The sequence below is a fragment of the Bufo gargarizans genome, chromosome 9, assembly GCF_014858855.1.
Source record: "Bufo gargarizans isolate SCDJY-AF-19 chromosome 9, ASM1485885v1, whole genome shotgun sequence".
In the NCBI taxonomy this organism is placed as follows: Eukaryota; Metazoa; Chordata; class Amphibia; order Anura; family Bufonidae; genus Bufo; species Bufo gargarizans.
The window spans coordinates 87,954,064-87,974,844 of NC_058088.1; the positions used below are offsets into that span (position 1 = coordinate 87,954,064).

A 20,781-nucleotide genomic window follows, 5' to 3' on the forward strand; every position below is an offset into this window, starting at 1 on the left:
TTTGTACTATGCATTCTGTATTCAGAATGCTATTATTTTCCCTTATAACCATGTTATAAGGGAAAATAATACAATCTACACACCGATCCCAAACCCGAACTTCTGTGAAGAAGTTCGGGTACTAAACATGCCGATTTTTCTCACGCGCGTGCAAAACGCATTACAATGTTTTGCACTCGCGCTGAAAAATCGCAACGCACCCGCACCTTTTCCCGCAACGCCTGTGTGAAAGAGGCCTTAGGGTGAATAGGACAAGGGTTCCAGCCCCTAAGGGGGCTAATACTAAGTAAAAAAACAAAAAAAACACACAAACAATAAAATATTAAGTTTAAATCCCCCCTTTCCCAATTTTACATATAAAATATATAAACAATAAATAAATAAACATATTACATAGCGCTGCGTCCGAAAAGTCCAAACTATTAAATTATTTAAAAATATCTCCTATGCTGTGAGCGCCGTAACAGAAATAAATAAATAAAAACAATGCGATTCACCATTTTTTTTGTCACCTTGTCACCCCAAAAATTAGGATAGGACTGTTCTATTATGGGCCGAACGTTTTTTATTTTTTATTTTTTTTTATTTGGCGTGGTATTGAGTATCGCAATACTTTTTTATGGTGTCGAAAGTGAATCAAAATTTTGGTATCGAAACAACCCTAAGCCGATCTGATCGGCGTAGCCTTGTCACAATACCCCAATTTTGATTCGATTTCGATTTGGCGACTACAAATTTTATTTGGCTCCTAAATTTTTCAGTTCAGGAGCCAATGGCTACTAGGTATTTTTTTTAGTCTGGAGCACTGATACACCAAGATAACCTCCATACCATGCAGTGTTGATTTTTTGTTATGAAGAGGCATGTGTCCTCTTTAATTCATATGAGATTTCATTTTCATGCTGCTCATATCAAAGAGCTTGTCTCAGCATAGGTCCCCAGTATCTGATCGGTGGGGTCCTGACTCTCAGCACCCTCATTGATCAGCTTTTGGAAGCTAGTTGGCAATCACTGCAGACTCTTCCTAGGCTCGTGATACCATGCCCATCGGTCACATGTCCCATCAACATTTTATTTTATTTTACAGGATTTTGATTCTTGGTTTGACACCAACAATTGTCTTGGGGATCAGAAGCTTGTCGAAAGACTTCATGCAGTAAGTATGGTATTGTGTGTAGACAGTAAGATTTCTTATATCTTGATTTTGAACATACTTATGACTTTATGCATCTTTACAGGTTTTAAAGCCATTTCTTTTGCGTCGTATAAAAGCTGAAGTTGAAAAAAGCCTTCCGCCAAAGAAGGAAGTAAAAATTTATCTGGGACTGAGTAAAATGCAGAGAGAATGGTAAGAAAGTTATTTGCCCGTCATGTCTATTAATACAACTAGGTGCGGAATCCTTTTAAACCAGGATGTGTCACCTATTTGAGAGCAGCATCTGGTGACAGATACCCTAAGCAAAACACAATCTCTTTCTTGATTTGACCCAGTTATTTTGCAGCAATTTTCCCTCTGGCAATCAAGCTGACATCACATTCAGCATCCTTGTGATATAACCATATGACTTCATAGCCTCCAGCCAAGCAGGTGCACATGTGCAGATTGCCAGAAGAGCCTTAAGGGCTTGTTCACACGGCAGATTTTGTGCACGGACTCCAGCAGATTGGGAATGTGCACTACCATACACACTGTCGCAAATAATTTCTGCATGGATTTGCAAACTGTGTGAAGAAGGGAACAGTTTTTTCTTGGTATGGTTTCCACTATGGGCAGAATAGTCTCATTGAATGAGACTAAATCTGAGAGCGAAACCCAGCCAAAACCACATCAGATTTTTCTGGCACGTACGGTCACACAGTACAGCTGTGCCATGCATTGATATACAGGTGAAACTCGAAAAATTACAATATCGTGCAAAAGTCCATTTATTGCAGTAATGCAAATTAAATGGAATTGCATTAATGCAGCTTAAAATTAGAATTTTGGGAAAAGGTTCAATATTCTAGGCTCAAAGTGTCACACTCTAGTAATTAATCCATACCCCCTGAGCAAAGTGTACCTCAAAATTGTGACTTTGGGGTTTCATAAGCGATAAGCCATAATCATCCAAATTATAACAAATAAAGGCTTGAAATATCTCGCTTTGCATGTAATGAGTCTATCTCATATGTTAGTTTCCCCTTTTAAGTTGCATTGCCGAAATAAATAAACTTTGCACGATATTCAGATTTTTTGAGTTTCACCTGTATTACTGCTAAGCATAATTTATAAACTTGAACATGAGGCCATTTGTATACATTTTGATTAAAATTCATAGGCCCACTCTCCATGTCACAGTGGTCTCTTTTGAGTGTGTCCCTAAACTAATTTGGCACAGCACCATATGGTAGCCACCACAATACAGCATCTGCAGCCCATGACTACCCCCGAGCGCCCACACTGTCGCTATTTTTTTCTACATGACCGTCTATTTCGCTTTTACTTCTGTGGAGTTGGACATCGACTTTACACACCCCTTAGGGCGGTGTATTTACCCATCTCTGGCCTCTTGTCCATTCCTCTGGGTGGGAGATGGTCTGATGAGTCTGCCCTCCTCCAATATTTCTGGCGTCGACATCGCTTCAGCCTACCTTTAGTGCTGTCCGGTCCAGACAATTTCGTCTCTGGTGTATCAGGCGGCTTCTCTTGTTAGGGAACTTACAACGATCCTCTGCGGCTCTGGGGGCATCCGCCGGCCATATTACCTTCTCAGGGAGTTTTAATTTTTTTTACCAGGTGTACGCTGCGATTCTTAATCTGCTTCCATGAGTGTACTCATAGCGACATCCCCAGATATCCCTGGTGTATGTCTGTGTTCTTTCACGCCTGCTCCCTTTTTTCAGTGCAGTTACCCTGTCTCTGCTGTGCTTCCTAGCAGCTGTCATGCTGTTGTCTGGGATCCGGCATCATTCAGTCTTCCTTTTATCTAGTGACGGAAGTTTGTGCGGCTCTTTCTTTCTTCAGCATGGCTGGGATATTACTGTTCCCTGAGGACACTTCCAGACTACTCACCATTCGCATATGGTTTTTCCATACCACCTATTCCAGTTCTCATTGTGGCTTCATCTTCCGTGGCCATCCCTATTTTCTCTTACGAATTAGCCCACAGGTGTCTCCTCTATCGGGGAGGTCACTCCAGAACTGGTTCTCTGCCTGCTGCCCAGTTGATTCCTTTCAGATTACCATGTTTTTTCCTATGTTGAAACCTCCCTTCCTGGAACTTACACATTTGGTAGAGTTTTGTCTGGGTCCTCCTGTTGCTTGTTGGCCTAGTCTTAGATGTACCTGGATCTAACAGATCCATTTTTATTGGGTAGACCTCTCCTGGTTTTTCTGTATGGCCTATTGTCATGCAAGACATCCTGGCTTTCCATTCCGGTCTTCCAGAGCAGTTCTGTGGTCCTCAATATCCACAGGTTCCGTCTGGACATCATTTTAGTTCGTCAGAATTGCTTATCCCTCTTGTGGATGTTCTGTGCTGCTATCCACATCTTCTGATGTAGCTTCAGCCCTTCGGCTTCGTTTAACTGGGTTTTCTTCTGTTGGCCCGGTCTGTCGTTGCTGTGTGCTATACTCTCTCTGGCTGGCCTGCCTGATTCATGCTCTTCCTGTCCTATTCAGGTTCCATGTGCATCTTTCAGGATCTTATGGCCAGCCTTAGATTTGTTCTGTTTTTTTTTGTTCCCTCTCCATGGTACTGCTTTACAATGTCCCATGGTCTCCTGTGTCCCCCAATCATACGAGCGAGAAAATAGGATTTTTCCCCGGCACCTCCACAACGGCACTCACAGGAGGGTGTCCCCGCCTCCCCAGGACAGGAAACAATGTAGAAGCTCAAGTTTAAAAGGCCCCCTCCCTTTACCTGCTTCAGTTGTTGTTTCCTGTCCTCAAGGGATCTCGTGGAAGCCACTCCTGCAGTGTCGGGAGTACAAGTGAAGTTTTGCACAGCCTGTCAGTTTCTCCATTCGGGAGGGTCTGTGCAGGGGACAACGATTGAAGAGGGCCTGGCACCTCTTTCCCGTTCCTTTGGCACAAGCCCTTCAGTCAAGGCGGTCCCGGGAATTCGCTTCCCTGGTGATGGTACCTGGGGAAGCGAAGGATCACACGCGCATGCGCCTAAAAGGCCAGAACGTTTGGGTAGAGTTCCGCTTTGCCAGGTCTCTGCGCGTCACTTCCACCAGCACATGACATCAGAGACCTGGCGGATATCAGAGGAATGTCGGGAGCAGGAAGTGCAGTAGACAGCGTCCTGCACGTGCAGCATGTCCGCTCCCTTGGAAGTTCCTGACATGTCCCCCAGACCTGTGGATCCTTCTGCCGTCAAGAGCCTGGTAAGCCTTCTCCTAACAGTTGTGTCTCACATGTTACCTCTATGTGAGGGAAGAGGGAGCACAGTTATATTGTTTCTCTCTCCCACTGGGGTTGGTGCTGGCCTTCATTTAAAATTGTTAGTTGCTAATTCGGCCCAAAAATGTATCTTACTTTATAGGGCAGGGAGGCCAGCAGCGTAAAGACCTCTAGCGGAGAAATTTGGCGCAGAGAAAATGTGCAATGTGCAAAAAAATTCCTGCCGTCTAAGTCTAAAAAGACGCTCTGTCCTAGGTATACAGACAAAGTAGTAACTGAAGAATCACGATCCTTCCTAGAATCCATAAGAAATATGATCAAGGAGGACGTAAACGCGGTGATAGATGCAAGATTACCAACAGGATCCCCACAACCGTCAAGATCACAGATAGCGGAATTCCCATGTGATCGAGACTCGGATGAGTGTGAAATATTTTCACAAGCAGAGTCTAAATCTTCTGAGGAAGAATCAGGGAAGTCTTTTTGTATTCCCGAAGATACAGAAAAATTATTAAAAACAATAAGAGCTGGGGGCGTGGCCTGGTCGGGCATGTGAACGGACATGCTTGCGGGGAGCTCCTAACTTGCTGTCTGCTATCCTGTGGAATCCTTCATCTGCAGTAAGCGCTGCTGCTCCAGGCACCGCTGAGAGACACCGGGAAGTGAGCAGAGCCTGCAAAAACCATTATGACCCGCACTGGCAAGAAGGAGAGGGAGCTGAAAGAAGCCGGGACCTCCACGCCGGTAAAACAAGATGGCGCCGCAGCAGAGGTACGGGCAGCGGAGGTGGCGGCCCGCTTGGGTAAATATGCCCGCACAGCCTCTACATTACCTTCTTCTGATGTGCCTGCTCCATCCCCTGTTATGTCTGGGGAGACATCTGTGTGTCAGACAGCCTCGGCATCCTCGGTAATGGGGCCTACGCATGAGGGCGCACAGGCAGGTTAGATGGCTGAAGCTGCGGCCTCTTTCCCTCTAGCTCCATCTAGTGGCCCTGCATCTATATGTACCCAGCATGGACAGTCTGATAATGATACTGGCGAGCCCACTTCTAAAGATATCTTTAACGCGGTACAGCAATGCAATAGCTCGCTTGCTCTTCTTACTACTAACATGGGTAGCTTACAAGAAAACATTTCCTTTCTCCGTCAAGACCTTAAAAAAGTCTCTGATAGGATGGCTGAGGTTGAAGTCAGAGTGAGCACCCTGGAGGACCAACTGCCCCCTGTTAAAAGAGATCTGGGCAGGATTATTCACAATGTAACTCTGTTGATGTAAAAAACACATGATTTAGAGAACCGTTCAAGGAGGAACAACCTCCATTTGGTGGGGGTCCCCGAGAAGGCAGAAGGTTCTGACCCAGTGTCTTTCTTTTGAAGACTGGCTTACACTTAAATTTGGCAAGGACTTGTTATCCAGGATGTTTGCTATTGAAAGGGTGCATAGAGTGCCATTCCGTGCTCCACCACCAGGGGCCCCACCCTGTCCAGTTTTAATGAAGTTGCTACACTTCAGAGACAGGGATGCTATTCTTAAAAAAGGAAGAGACCATCCTGAGCTACTGATTAATGGAAATATGGTTTACCCGGATTTCTCCGCTGAGGTCTAACGGAAGAGAGTCAAGTTCCTGGATGTGAAGCGACGTCTCAGAAATCTACAAATTCCATACTCTATGCTGTATCCCGCCAAGCTTCGTGTAGTGGCGCATGGAGAAGTTTGCTTCTTTGATTCTCCTCTAGAGGCGGCGCAGTGGATTGACGCCAACGAGCCATCGCTCAAGAACTCGGCAACTGTGGGATGAGTGTCCTGCCTATCCCAGCGTTGGGTCACGTGAGATATGATGAAAATACTACGGGACACGTTTGATATGTTATGCATATTAATGCTTTATGTATAGGATGTACCTCCTTTCTGTCTAATGCTCTTATGACCTCTTGTTTACTCTACATATGTTATATATGTCGGGTCTCTAGGCCCTTGTGTTATCTTGGTGACTTGTTGCGGGTGTCACCTAAAGTTGCTTGGATATGTCTTCATAATTTGCTCATACATATTTAGCTGCATATTTACTTGCCTATAGGCGGGTCAGCAAAAGTTACCCGATCTATGTTTGTACTCTTTCACGGGTTTTCCTGTGGCACTTATTTCGCCATATATTTGGCCGACTGTAGGGAAAATTTTTCGCCCTTTTTGTGGGGTTTTTCATGGTAGAGATCCTATCCTTGCCGGACGCTGTTATGTTACTGGGTTCGTTTTTGGGGCTGGGAATGGGTGGGTTGAGCGATGGATTGGGATCCGAGGATCTTCTGTGGTATGTAGGAAGTATGGAGGTAACATGTATGACCGGAGTGGTGTGCTTGGCTATTAACTGTACTGTAAGTCCTTATGGCGAATAGTCTTAAGATAATAGGATGGAATGTTAGAGGTTTAGGTGAATCGACTAAACGAACCGCAGTGTTTATGGCGCTGCAACGCTTTCACCCTGCTATAATCTGTCTGTCAGAGACTCATTTATCTACTAACACTAATAGCCCCATGAAACAAAGTACGGAACCGGAGGATTGAAGCGCTTCAAGTCAAGCAAGAGGAGAGGGATCGGTAATTAATTTCGTAAAGGAAAAAGCCGGAAAACTACATTTTCTAAAGAGACCTGACCCTGCGTGATATCAACCACCTGCGCAGGAATAACATCAGGCAATCACTAGTACGGCACGCCTACAGACGATTACCGAGGATCCCAAATCTCATACACAAGCCTCCGACAAGTCATTTGGAAACCAGATTGGAATTACATCACAGCCTGCAACAACCTTATTGCACGTGGGACGCCACGAGAGATGCAATTAAAACCAGTATAACTCAACTAAAACAGTGAGTAAAGCAACACTGATTTACTATACAAGCAGGCAGTGATATGCAATGTTATTATATTGAATACATAAAATGATTATTACTTAGCAAATTCAAGTTACTATACTGAGAACTTCATCTGAGTACCAGACTGTCCAATATTATTTAAATACCGCTGACCGGGACATCAGCTGGGTTAATTAACCCACCAGAGAGATAACATCATCTATTTATATAGACTCAAAACATTGGCCGAATATAGGGAAACATCAGTACTATCTTGTACATTAATTTTATATGTATTACTTAGTGTGTATTTTAAATAAGTACCGTATATTACCTGAATAAATTTATCGTTTTATTAACTCTCCATGTGCAACTGAGTGAAGGAGTGCCCTACTATTTTTCTATTCTTGACCTCAATAATTTTCAGAAGATTGGGTGAATTTTCTTTGTAGGTGCACCCATACCATTCTTGATTAGTAGGTGAGCCCTCTCTAATATTTATTATCTACTAACACTACCTCTGTCGTATACAGGCCGTAGATTGGTCATGCATATCATTCCATGTTCTCTTCACATTCCAGGGTGTGAGCGTTCTGGTGCATAAATCATTGCCATTTGTGTTTCATTCGTCCCATATAGACGATAGTGGACGCTACTGTCTCCACTGTACTTGTTATCATTGGTCCTTTGTACTGGTAGCAGTGTACATTCCCCCTCCCTATAGCACTGAGGTGATAAAGTAAATTATGAGATATGTTGAGGAACTACCCCACTGCCCTATACTGATAGTAGGTGTTGGTGCATGGAAACTTAATCCATTCTGGTTACAGCTGGTAGATGGGGAAAATGGCATGGTGGAGGAACTGAGGGAGTTCTTAATGCAAAATGTGGGGTCGGCGTCTATGGGGGTGGTGTAGGACACTTGCAAAGCATACGTTAGAGGCCTTTACATTCAAAAGATTAGTTTACATAAAACAAAAACCCGGAACGCCCAGAAAAAGCTGTAGGCTTTAGTAGTGGAGGCGGAGGAAAGGTTTGTAAATTCACCTGACAGGGCAAGCGAGGAATCCCTTATAGCAGCACAGATGGGGTTGAAGCAACATCTCCTAAATACGGCGGATAATCGCAGGTTCTTTTTAAAACAAAAGTATTTTGAGGCTGGGCAAAGTTCTGGAAAACTACTAGCAAGGGTTATCAGAGCCCAGGAGGGCCCGTCCAAAATCTTGTCTATTCAGAGAACAGATGGTTCTCTTGCCACGGCAGATGAGGAGATTTTAGCAGTATTCCACACCTATTATGAATACCTATATAGGATTAAATTAGAGGTGGACTCTGCTAATATAGCTGCTTATCTTACAGAGATTGGGATTCCGCGATTATCGGCGGAAAGTGTGACGGGTCTAGATGGCCATTTTGGAATTGGCGCTACAATCATTTCCCAACGAGAAAGCCCCGGGGAAAGATGGACTACCGATGGTTTGTAGTAGTGTCCTGCTGCCCCATCTTATGTCGTTTTTTAATGATGCCCTTCAAACAGGAAGCCTTCCCGCCTCTATGAAAGAGGCTATTGTAGTGGTCCTGCCCAAACCCGGTAAGGATCCCAAGTCCCCTGACTCGTACTGACCAATTTCTCTGTTGACCTCTGATATTAAGATTTTGGCGAAAGTTTTAGCGAACCGTCTTCAGTCCGTAATCTCTACTATTATTCTTAGCGATCAGGCGGAATTCATGCCTGACAAATCTACATCGGTAAATCTTAGACGACTTTTTCTTAATATTCAGAGAAGGGTCGAGTCAACCGGAGGTCGAACCATCCTTTCACTGGACGCGGCTAAGGCCTTTGATAGTGTTGAGTGGAGTTATCTTTGGGAGGTGTTGCGAGTCATGGGATTTGGGAATACCTTTATTTCCTGGGTCCAGTTGTTATACAATGGCCCCACGGCTAAGATACGGGCCAATTGGGGAACTTCGGAGTCGTTTAGATTGGGCAGAGGAACCCATCAGGGATGCCCGTTACCCCCCCTTTTGTTCGCCGTCGCAATTGAGCCACTTGCCTGTGTGTTGCGCTTATCTGATAGGTTCATAGGAATTCCCTGTGGGATCTGGGAGGAGAGGGTATCCCTGTATATGGATGACATGCTAATCTATGTGGGTAATATGGATACAGGAGTTTGGAGATAGGTCTGGTCTCCGTATTAACTGGGATAAGTCCACTCTCCTACCGTTAGATGAATCTGCTATGACTCTCCTTCCACAGTCCAATCCATTACAGATTGCGCAACAAGTTAAGTATTTGGGGATCTTAGTTACTGCAAACCCTAACAGTTACCTAATATAGAACCGCTTTTGATTACAATGTTGGCTAAGGTTAAGGCTTGGTGCAAATTGCGATTGTCTGAAATTGGGAGGAGTAACCTTCCTAAAATGATTCTCATGCCCAAACTCATGTACGTCCTACATAATTCCCCGATATGCATACCTCGCAGGATATTATTTAAGGACCTGATTTGGCGTCATAAAAGAGCTCGGATTAGACTAGACACTCTGCAGAGAGGGAAAGAGGAGGGAGGGCTTTTAATCCCGAATGTATGGCTCTATTACATTTCGTCTCATCTGCAACAGTTGAGGGGATTGGGTAGGATTCTTGGAGATATTGCTTCAGCCAGATTGGTGGCACATATTATTGGTCATAACTCCCCGGTTATTTTATTGGAAAATAGTGGACTGGCTGGCAAGCTGACAGGGCATCCCACACTTATCATGATACATAAGGTCTGACAGAAATGTCGGGCGCTGCTGTCAGTTCAAGGATTTACGCAGTTTTCCCCTATATCGAAGAATCCGCACCTGCCCGAAATGTTCCATTTAGATGGCTTGTCGCCTTGGGAGCTTAAAGGAGTGAGATATTTATGTCAGCTACAGAGTGCTGGCGTCTTTAAGTCCTTTGATCAGTTAAGAAATGAATTCGGTCTCTCACATATGGCCTTTTATCAATTTCTGCAATTACGACATGCTTTTCAGACACAGGCAAAATCCTTATCGCTGAAATGTACTACGATCCTGTTGTTTCAGCAGCTTCTCACAAACAGTTCCTCGAGTGACCTGATATCATCCATATACAGGAATTTGTATGTGAAATCACTGAAACAAGACATTTTAGCAGTTAAATCTAAATGGGAAAATGAGGTAGGGACGGTTTCAGAAGAGCAATGGAAGTCGCTTTTAGCACTCACTCCGCAACTGTCGGTTTATGAGGGGCAACGTATGTCCCAATTGTTTTTGTTACACCGGGTGTATAGGACTCCAGAGTTTTTATGCCGGATTGGTGTTCGGGCAGGTGCAGATTGTCCTAGATGCGGTATGAGTCCTTCATCCTTGTTACACATGTTTTGGGATTGTGCGGAGCTCCGGAGTTTCTGGACTGCGGTTCTGGCCTCTATAAAATATGCATATAATATTACGGTTCCACCTGGGCCAAGAACATGTGTGGTAGGGATATTAAAAACTGCCATCCTCGTCTGGGAGTACAGCATTTGCTATTTCAAGCTAGGAAACTGATAGCCAGATACTGGCTTAGACCCCATTCTCCGTCTAGGGGAGAATTTCTAAATAGAATGTCAGATATATTGCGCCTAGAAAAAGGTGTATATATTAAGAGAAAATGTGTAACGAAGTTTAATAAGATATGGGAAAATTGGGAAAAATATAGGATACAGTGTATTAATTAAAAATGTTTGTAAATATATGATAAGCAAGTGGCTCACTCTGGTTTATCACGATTGGTGCTCAGGTTCAAAGACACACCCCTAGTTCTGATCTGCGTAAGTATATGTTGGATGGAACCGGCACTCAAAACAGTAGGAATTCACTTGGGATCGAATTGAAAGTGTCAAAATATTTATTAAACCATATACCATATGTGCACTAGGTTAATTGTATAAGAAGCATATATAAAAAACATATACAAAACATATCAATAAAAACATATATCAGAATTGCATTGCCCTCTAGGTTCGCTATGTCATATGAGGCTGCATCCGTATCCTCCACAATGGGTAGGACTGGTTGAATCACAGACGTCTATGGCAGAGCGACCTATACGCAGGGCCACCTATATGACTATATTCTGAATAAAATTGGGTGCATTCAAATGCTTGTGTGAATTACCACCGTATAGGGCGTAGAAAAATGGCTTGTGGCTATTGCTTTCCACGTTATACAGTATATCAGTTGTTCTTCCGGTATGGTTGTATCAAGAGTCTGAATATACCGTCTGGATAAATCCAACTGTCCGGTGAGATTGGTGTACTCACACCTATGTCGTTCTTGGCTCAAAGGTATAGTATAACTCCACTTGTATTTATATCAATTGTGTGTTTTCAAGGATTGGGTGAAAAGAAAAGGAAAGTCTTCCCGGTCCATAATAACATTAAAATGTTGATCGCTAAAGAATGAAAGAATCCAGAAAAGCGAAATACAATTCCGAATGCCTTTAAAAGAAAATACCCCTTTGCAGAATCAGACTCATGCTCGTGGGATAAAGTTTCCAAGATCGACGCTCCAGTTGCCAGCATATCAAAAAAGGATTCTTTACCTTTTGAGAACATGGGCCTTTTAAAGGATCCAATGGATAAGAAACGTGAGGGTCTTCTCAAGCGGGCATGGGAGACAAACGCAGCTATGCTGAGGCCTTGTATAGCGGCTACCTGTACCTCCAGATCATTATCGGTCTGGTTAACCCAGCTGGAGGAACACCTGACGGCAGGTACCCCAGAGAGGAGATCCTGGCCTCTATCCCTATTTTGAAGCAGGCCTCACATTTTTTGTCAGATGCCTCGGTGGATCTAGTAAGGCTCTCTGCTAGGTCTGCTGCCTTATCGAATGCCACTCATAGAGCTGTATGGCTCAGATCCTGGTCCGGGGATGCTACCTCGAAGAATCGTCTGTGCTCCATTCCGTGTGAGGGGGATAAGCTGTTTGGTTCAGCCTTAGATGACATTTTGGAAAAGGCATCAGACAGGAAAAAAGGATTCCCTTCAGACTCAACAAAGACAGTTCTTTTGGAGCAAAAAAAGGACCAGATCAGATCAAAGGAGGAAAGACATCTCTGGAAGATGGCAATCCTCAAGAGGAAAGGGGAAAGTTTTTTTGTTTACCCCAGAAACCACTGCAAAATCTTCACAATGACGCCATATTTCAAGTAGGAGGCAGATTAAAAAGATTTGCCTCAGCCTGGGAAAACATTTCTACCTCCTCTTGGGTAAGAAATACCATAAGAGAAGTCTACAAGCTAGAGTTCGCTACTCTTCCCCGAGATTTCTACACCAGCAAAAAGCCTTTGAGTCGACTAGAAAAACTGCAGGCTCTGTAATCAGAGATATTATTGCTGCTACAAAAACAAGTCATAATTTCGGTACCAAAAGACCAGGAGGGAACAGGGTTTTATTCTCCGGTCTTTTTAGTTCGAAAACCAAACAACTCTTACAGAATAATAAAAAACCTGAAAAATTTGAACATCATGACGCTTTTAGGCCATTTGACGTCCACAATTCATTTCTCCTGGAGAACTGGGATGGCAATCAGAATACCCTAGACAAGAGGATAAAAGTTCCTTTAAAGGTAAAGTAGTCTCTCCTGTGGTGGAAAATAAGAAAAAATCTTCAGTCAGGAGTATTTTGGCGACACACAAATCAAGTCGTTATTTCTACCGACTCCAGCAATCGCAGATGGAGAGGCCAAACCAAAGATCAGGTAATACAAGGTGTTTGGAGTCAAAAAATTGTAGAAGCATCTTCAAATCTAAAAGAGCTGATAGCAGTCTTCAAAACACTCCTCTCTCTCCAATCAGCTGTAAAATCCCAACATGTAAAAATTCTGCCCAACAATTCCACCACGGTGGCCTATTAAACCGGCAAGGAGGGACAAAAAGCAGAGCTCTGCGAAATCTGTCGGGGGAGATATTTCGCTGGGCAGAAAAGAACCTGAATTCTTTAATGGACGTCCATCTCAAAGGCAAGGAAAACATAGTAGCAGACTTTCTCAGCAGAGAGAATTTAAAAGAGGGAGAATGGTCACTAGACCCCGACATGTTCGATCAGATATTGAAAACCTGGGGGACCCCAGTCATAGACCTGTTTGCAAACCAAAAGAACAAACAAGTAAAAAAATTCTGCTCCCTCTCCTTAAAGGATCAGCTGTTGTTTGTGGACACTCTATCTGCCCCATGGCCAGAGGGCCTCCTGTATGCATTTCCACCCTTCAGTTTATTACCGAGAGTGCTTATGAAGAAAAAGTGCAGATCATTCTGATAGCACCCTTTTGGCCCCAAAGATCCTGGTTTCCCCTCCTTTCTGACCTTGTAGCTGGGGAATTCTGGATTCTCCCATCATATCCAGGCCTACTGCATCAGGGTCCAGTATTTCATCCATGTGTGTCTCAATTACACCTAACATTTTGGAGACTGAACAAGCTATGTTGAAACAAAAGGGTCTGTCAGATCCTGTAATATCCACCCTTCTGTTGAGTAAAAAGGACACAACGTCCAAGATCTACACAAGAACATGAAAAGCCTTCTTAAAATGTACAGATGGTGTCACTATCGAGATCCGGACATTCCCCTAGTACTGGAATTTCTACAAGCAGGTCTAGATAAAGGTCTCAGACCAAGCACCCTTAAGATGCTAGTTTCAGTGTTGTAACTTTCTAGAAACAAAACTCGTGGGTCTACCCCTAATAAAACGATTCCTAAAAGGGGCAACGAGATGATTTCCATTTGTCTATTCTAATATACCTCCTTGGGATTTAAATCTGGTGCTTGATGTTCTGACGGATACGCTCCTTGAACCCTTACAGAATATTCTGCTAAAACTTCTGACATTTAAAACCACCTTTTTATTGGCAATTACATCGGCTAGAAGAGTTGGGGAAATCCAAGCCTTTTCCTGCAGACCACTTTACCTCACGGTATTAGAAGACAGCATTATTCTCAGGCATACTCCAATGTTTTTGCCAAAAGTTGTTTCCAGATTCCATCGACAGCAGGAGGTATCCCTACCTTCCTTCTGTCCAGATCCATCCTCAGAATTAGATAAGAAATATCATAATCTGGATGTAAGAAGATGCATACTAACTTAGACGTCACCAAAGAATTCAGAAACTCGGACCATGTTCTTCTGCAGTATCAGGGTCACCATAAATAATCTGCAGCAAGCAAGAGTACCATTCAAGATGGATAAGAAATACCATTGAATTCTGCTACATTCAGAAGGACTTGACTCCCCCTAAAGGGATAAAGGCACATTCTACTAGGGCAGTTTCTACCTCATGGGCAGAATATGCCTCTGCATCTGTAGACCAAATATGCAGGGCAGCCATTTGGGCAAACCCTAGTACTTTTTTCAGACATTACAAATTGGATGTACTCCATAACTGTGATTTATCTTTTGGCAGAAAAGTATTACCTGCGGTAGTCCCACCCTAAAAATTGTTTTTTCTGTGTTATTCCTCCTGTGAGTGCCGTTGTGGAGGCGCTGGGGAAAAGGGTTAATTACTCTTACCGGTAATTGGATTTTCCAATAGCCTCCACAATGGCACTGGAGTTTCCCAACCCGTTTCTTTTGTTCTGTGACATAATTATGTGATAATGTATTATCTGAATATTTAAATACACTTTCTTTGCATTACTAATGAGTCCTATGTCATTAACTGAAGCAGGTAAAGGGAGGGGGCCTTTTAAACTTCAGCTTCTACGTTGTTTCCTGTCCTGGGGAGGCGGGGACATCCTCCTGTGTGCCCATTGTGGAGTCTATTGGAAAATCAAATTTTTGTGCTTACCTGTAAAATCCTTTTTTGGCTGAGTTCATTGGGGACACAGCTCCTAACCAGTAAATACATTGCTGGCTCTTCCTGATGGGTCCCACCTTTCTTGGTTCTGACCCATCATCAACTCTCTTCTTACTCTTGTTTTCTGTTGGCTTCTCTTGGCTGCTCCTACTGCTTTTCTACAAACTGATTAGCTCAGTTTATGCAGGAGAGATAAAGCTGAGAGGAGCAGGAGCATAGTGTCGCCTCCTAGTGGCAGCAGCTATACCCCATGGTCTCCTGTGTCCCCCAATGAACTTGACGAGAAAAGGACAGGTAAGCACAAAAACTCCTACTTTTCTGGTGTAAGTGATCTTAAAGGGGTATTATCATCTTAATGATCACTGTTAAATCTGTTAATGATTTAACAGTGCTAATTTTTCTAAATATATTTTATTAACAAATCCCCACCCCTTAGAAAAAAAATAAACCTATAGTTACCAGACTGTTGTCTTCCGTCTCCCCTGGTTACGGCGACCGCTCTTCTCAGGAATCACGGTGGCCGCGCGTGCGCAGACGACTTATTTTCTTCCCCCGGCCGGCCGCGCGCTGTACTGAACGCGCACGCCGAGTCCGCGCATGCGCCATGGTGACTTCTTCCTGGCAAGTATACTATACTGGCCAGGAAGAAGTCACCAGGGCACATGCGCGGACTCGGCGTGCACGTTCAGTACAGCGCGCGGCCCGGCCGGGAGAAGACATCAATGAAGATGGAGTCCGCTCCCTGCCGAGTGCCGAAACAAGGAAGTGGACGGCGCGCCGGGAGCAGGTAAGTATAAACCTGCGTGTTGAGAAAACCCCTTTAAATTAGTCAGTAGGGCTGATCAAATCGATTCGCAAAAAACTTCATTAAAATACTGTACGGAGCGGGAGCTGTAAAAAAAACCAACCTTTTACCGAACTCGGGTTCTGTTCCAACCCGAGGATAGGTCATCAGTATCAGAAACTGAACACATGGCAGGTATTGCAATCTCAGTCATGAATGGCTTAACTGGAATACCACTTTAATGACCATAAGTATTGCAGTGCTCTATTCACTACATAAAGGAATAGTATTCACAGTTATGAGGAACTCCAAGGTAGCTGTGTGTGCCCTCCAGCATAATTCTTCTTGTATGGTGCTGCCAAGGACATTTGTAATGTGCTGAGTGCCATCACAACAGTTCCTTGCATCATGTAAAGAGTACTCGCTGCTATAATCAGTCATTGTAATCTGCAGAGGGTAATGGTGCCCATACACCTTTAGTACCTGTCAGCCAAACCATCATTTGGCCTACAGATGTATCTCCCGACATTCTTCCCGACTCGTTCAGCTGAGCATATGTATTTTCAATGGAGAGAGGAGAAAGCTGTTATGAGACATCTCTGGTGGCGGCTCCCCCGTCGTCATTTGTCAGGGGAAAGTCAGGAGCTACCCATACACATTATATTGTCGTCTGGTCCTGCAGAAAAAGTTGGTTTCAGATATGTGCATTTTTTTATTTATTTTTTTTCGTTTTTTTGAACAGCGCTTATAGCAAAGTACTTTTTTATGGTAATCATGGAAAAATAAAATAAAGCACATATTAATGCACCGTGACGTTTTATTAGGCCATTAGTTATGTTTTACTATAATGCAGTCATCAAAATCCTGCTATCAGTTGTGCTACTGACCCAATATACATTTTGAAATAAACCTGCAAGCTGGTTAGTAGAGAGATGCTGAATGTCCTGTCATCATGATGTTGTGTTACCTGCCAGTCTCATCCACTAAAAGCCTTTGCTGTCTCTTTAGGTACACAAAAATTTTAATGAAAGATATCGACATTCTGAATTCTGCTGGGAAAATGGACAAGATGCGTTTGTTAAATATACTGATGCAACTGCGCAAATGCTGCAACCATCCGTACCTGTTTGATGGTGCTGAGCCAGGACCCCCTTATACCACTGACACCCATCTGGTCTACAACAGTGGTAAGATGGTGGCCTTGGATAAACTACTTCGAAAACTGAAAGAACAAGGTAATTACTCTGCCTTGTGCTGTTTCTCCAGAGCCTCACATAACTTTCAGATTCTCAGAATGAAGGATATCCTTGGCATCCATAACAGTGATACCTCTTGTACGGTAGGAGGCTGACCACAGCTGTAGTGATCGGGCCCACAGTGATCAGACACTTATCACTTACACTGTGCATAAGTGATAATTGTCATTAACCCCCACTATAGGGGAGATTTGTCATCCTCCTGCACTTGATTTTTGGCATAAAAAAGTTACAAACCTTGGGGGACATATATCAATAATGGCGTATTGTACGCCAGAATAATCCTTACATCACGAATCAAAAGTGGTGATTTCTTTCACCTCATTTATCAAAAGGTGCATGCTTTTTTTTAAATGTGTCTTTTGTAATTGTAACTAATAATCTTTCATTTTATAAACAAATGCGACATTTTTTATGCTGAAGTGTTAGAATGAGACATTTGACTGTATCTACGACAATGCATCTGTGCATGACTGATTTTGAACGTACGACTCCTTTAAAGAATATGCGACACGTAATCGCTAAAATTACAACTTTTTGAATAAAAGTTGAATCTATCTGATCTGCCTTGCATCTTTTTAATAGTTTACACTACCACAGAAGCAAGTTTAATCTACTGCTACTTTTTGTGCCTTTTAAGCTAAACAAGAGTTGATAAATGAGGCGTAATATACGCCAGATTGGTAGCCCCTCCCACTTTGACATTCAGAACACTTTTCTGCCATGTTTCATTCTTTCTGGTGAAAAATAAGGAGAAAGCAGTTGATATATTTGGCACAAATTAAAAAGCCATTATTTTCTGGTGCAACATAATTAGTAAATGCACCCCTCCAGCTTGTGTTTGCAACTTTTTAGATGTCATTACAACTAAATAATGTTGCAGGTGGCTTTTTTATGCTGCCCTTGCCACTTTTCCGAAAGGTGCATACAAAGACTGAAATCTATGGAAGCATGGACTACAGGAGGGTGCACCTGATAAATGACAAGGTGTGTGCCTCTGGATTCGTAAGGGCATTTCTGATCGGAGCCCTAGCAGTGTAATCCTAGTGCTCCGATCGGTTACCATGGCAGCCAGGACGCTACTGAAGCCCTGGCTGCCATGGTAATTTCCCTGCTGCTTCGTGTACTAGACACAGGGCAGCAAGGAGAGTGTGAGGTACTATTCACCCTAATAGAGCTCTATTAGGATGAATAGGACAAGGGATGAAAAGATCCCAGGTTCTAGCCCCTAAGGGGGGAAATAGTTATTAAATAAAAATTTTAAAAACAAACACCAAAATATTAAGTTTAAATCACCCCCTTTCTCAATTTTACATATAAAATATATAAACAATAAATAAATAAACATATTACATATCGCCACTCCCCAAAAAGTGCGAACTATTGAAATATAAAAAAATATCTCCTAAGAGGTGAACGCCGTAACAGAAAAAAATAAATAAAAACTTTGCGATTCGCCATTTTTTTGTCACCTTGTCCCCCCCAAAAATAGGATAGGACTGGTCAATTATGGGCCGGACGTTCTATAAAATGCGAAATGCACGCAGTTTTTTTGGTGTGGAATTGAATGGTATCGAGTATCGCAATACTTTTTTATGGTATCGAAATTAATCAAAATTTTGGTATCAAAACAACCCTAGTGGAGAACCACATATCACATAGTTAAATTTGATGTGTCATCAAATTCCAGCATGGGGCATGACAGAAAAAAGTGGTTGATGGAGAAACCCTAGTTGGGCTGCTGGAATTTGATGCCACTTGGATTTCAGCCCAGTCAGTGTATATTACGCATGCACCAACACAGTCCAAGCAGAAGTGTGCAAGTTTTTGTAGAAGGAGTATAAGAAAATGGTGCCTGGAGGTGGAGAAGGCAGGCGTACAGGTTGATAGGGAGGTGTATAGCGGGTTTATCGAGATGACTCTGATGCCAGCACTCGGAACACTGGGGAATGTAGTCATTGTACTGGAAACTGGCACAGAGCGGAAATGCTGATATTAGCAAATGGCCGCACGATCTGTGTGAAATGGGCTCAAAATTGTAAAAAGGGTATCTGTGGAGCTTTTGGACAAAAATGGGCATAAAATGTGATGGCCTCAAATTGTTAGGTAAATGCATATTGGTGTTAACCTTTTTAATTTACTGTTTTGTGAATGCTTCAAGGGTCACTGAGTTTTTATAAAACTTTTGATATTTCATAGAGACATATCAAAGGTTTTGATTGGTGGCGGTCTGAGTGCTGAGACCCCCACCGATCCCTTGAATGAAGAAAGAGAAGCATTCACATATTGCACTCATTCTCCTCCCTGTAGAAGAGGAAGAGAAAGTCTATGGGCCTGTCTCAATTCCATCTCCGCAGTGAGGATAGAGTAAATGGTGGGGGTCTCAGCTTCAGCCTACAGTGTGTCTGTAAGTGGGACTTCCCCCTACAGTGTGTCTGTAAGTGGGATTTCCCCCTCCTTATCTGTTCTGTGAGCTACAAATCTGAAAACTTGGGAAGTAAGGAAAAGGATGTCACAGCAGTACAGTGCTGGAAAACTTCACAGAAGGGATACACCCCCTGCTTGTGAGAGAAATGCATCTAGCTGAGCAGCTGAAACAGGGAATAATATAGCTAAAACGATTTTAGGGAAGCCTGAAAAGACCTGTTCCTGCACAGTTATGATTGTACTAGAAAGAGAGCAAGAAATCTGATGAGAGGCAAGGATCCCCCAAACAGCCATCTACAGAAGATTGTCTTTTCCTTTTGAAAGAGTCTGTTTGGTATGAGGTTCTTTTCTTTCTTTTGGAGGAACGCTATCTTACATCCCTTTTTTTCCATGGAGCATTGCCTATAAATAATCCTTCATACACCACTGGATCTCTTCAATGAGAACTAGCAGAGCTGATTTTTGTATAGAAAACTGTTCTACCATATGCTCCTATTATGCCCTTTTATATTGAATTCCATGGCAAAATCAAACACTAAAGCGCCAGGCATAGAGCTTTGCCATTCTGTTGATACGAACACAACAGCCCCTCAAAATCACATTGCTGAATAAAATTATGTGAAAACAGAATTCATGAATGACCATCCACTTTCAGGTAACATCTGGTGCTGCATTTTTTTTTTTTTAATAGGTGAAAGAAAAGACTGGAAAAAGCAAGGATAAATTAAGCAGTTTTTTCTTTTTTTTTACACTAGATGGCGCTGTGGTACAGCAATCTGTGCACTGGTCTGCCATTGCCTTTACTGCTTACACAATGTTTCCCAGCCCTTCTTTGTATAAAGCTCGAAATCCGGCATTGTCTTTATTACATTTTTAAGCTGATTTATTCTATACATTATAGAATATATTAGAATACATTTGCCGCTCTGATGTAACATTTAAGCATGCCATTATATTCTAGAGAATAACAAACCATACAGTAACACCCAGTTCCATATGTGAATGCTTCTAGGAACAAAAAATCTTTCAATGTATGCATGTACTTTAGTATGCGGATAACACAATGCACAATGGTTGTACTTTTTCTCTAGGTTCTCGGGTTCTGATATTCAGTCAGATGACCCGACTGCTCGACATTCTGGAAGATTACTGCATGTGGCGTGGCTATGAGTACTGTCGCCTTGATGGACAGACACCGCATGAAGAAAGAGAGGTAATGTCAGATGGCT

General features: G+C 42.9%; 1 protein-coding gene across 2 annotated transcripts in view; it reads left to right on the forward strand.

Annotated features, from left to right (window-relative positions):
- The window catches only part of SMARCA1 (SWI/SNF related, matrix associated, actin dependent regulator of chromatin, subfamily a, member 1), a 177,436-nt gene that overhangs the window by 55,475 nt on the left and 101,180 nt on the right, over positions 1–20,781 (forward strand). For both annotated transcript variants that reach the window (XM_044306187.1, XM_044306186.1), the window contains exons 9-12: positions 1,088–1,156; positions 1,239–1,348; positions 16,878–17,104; positions 20,644–20,765. In XM_044306187.1, the coding sequence (XP_044162122.1) occupies positions 1,088–1,156; positions 1,239–1,348; positions 16,878–17,104; positions 20,644–20,765 (528 nt within the window). The remainder of the gene's footprint in view (positions 1–1,087; positions 1,157–1,238; positions 1,349–16,877; positions 17,105–20,643; positions 20,766–20,781) is intronic.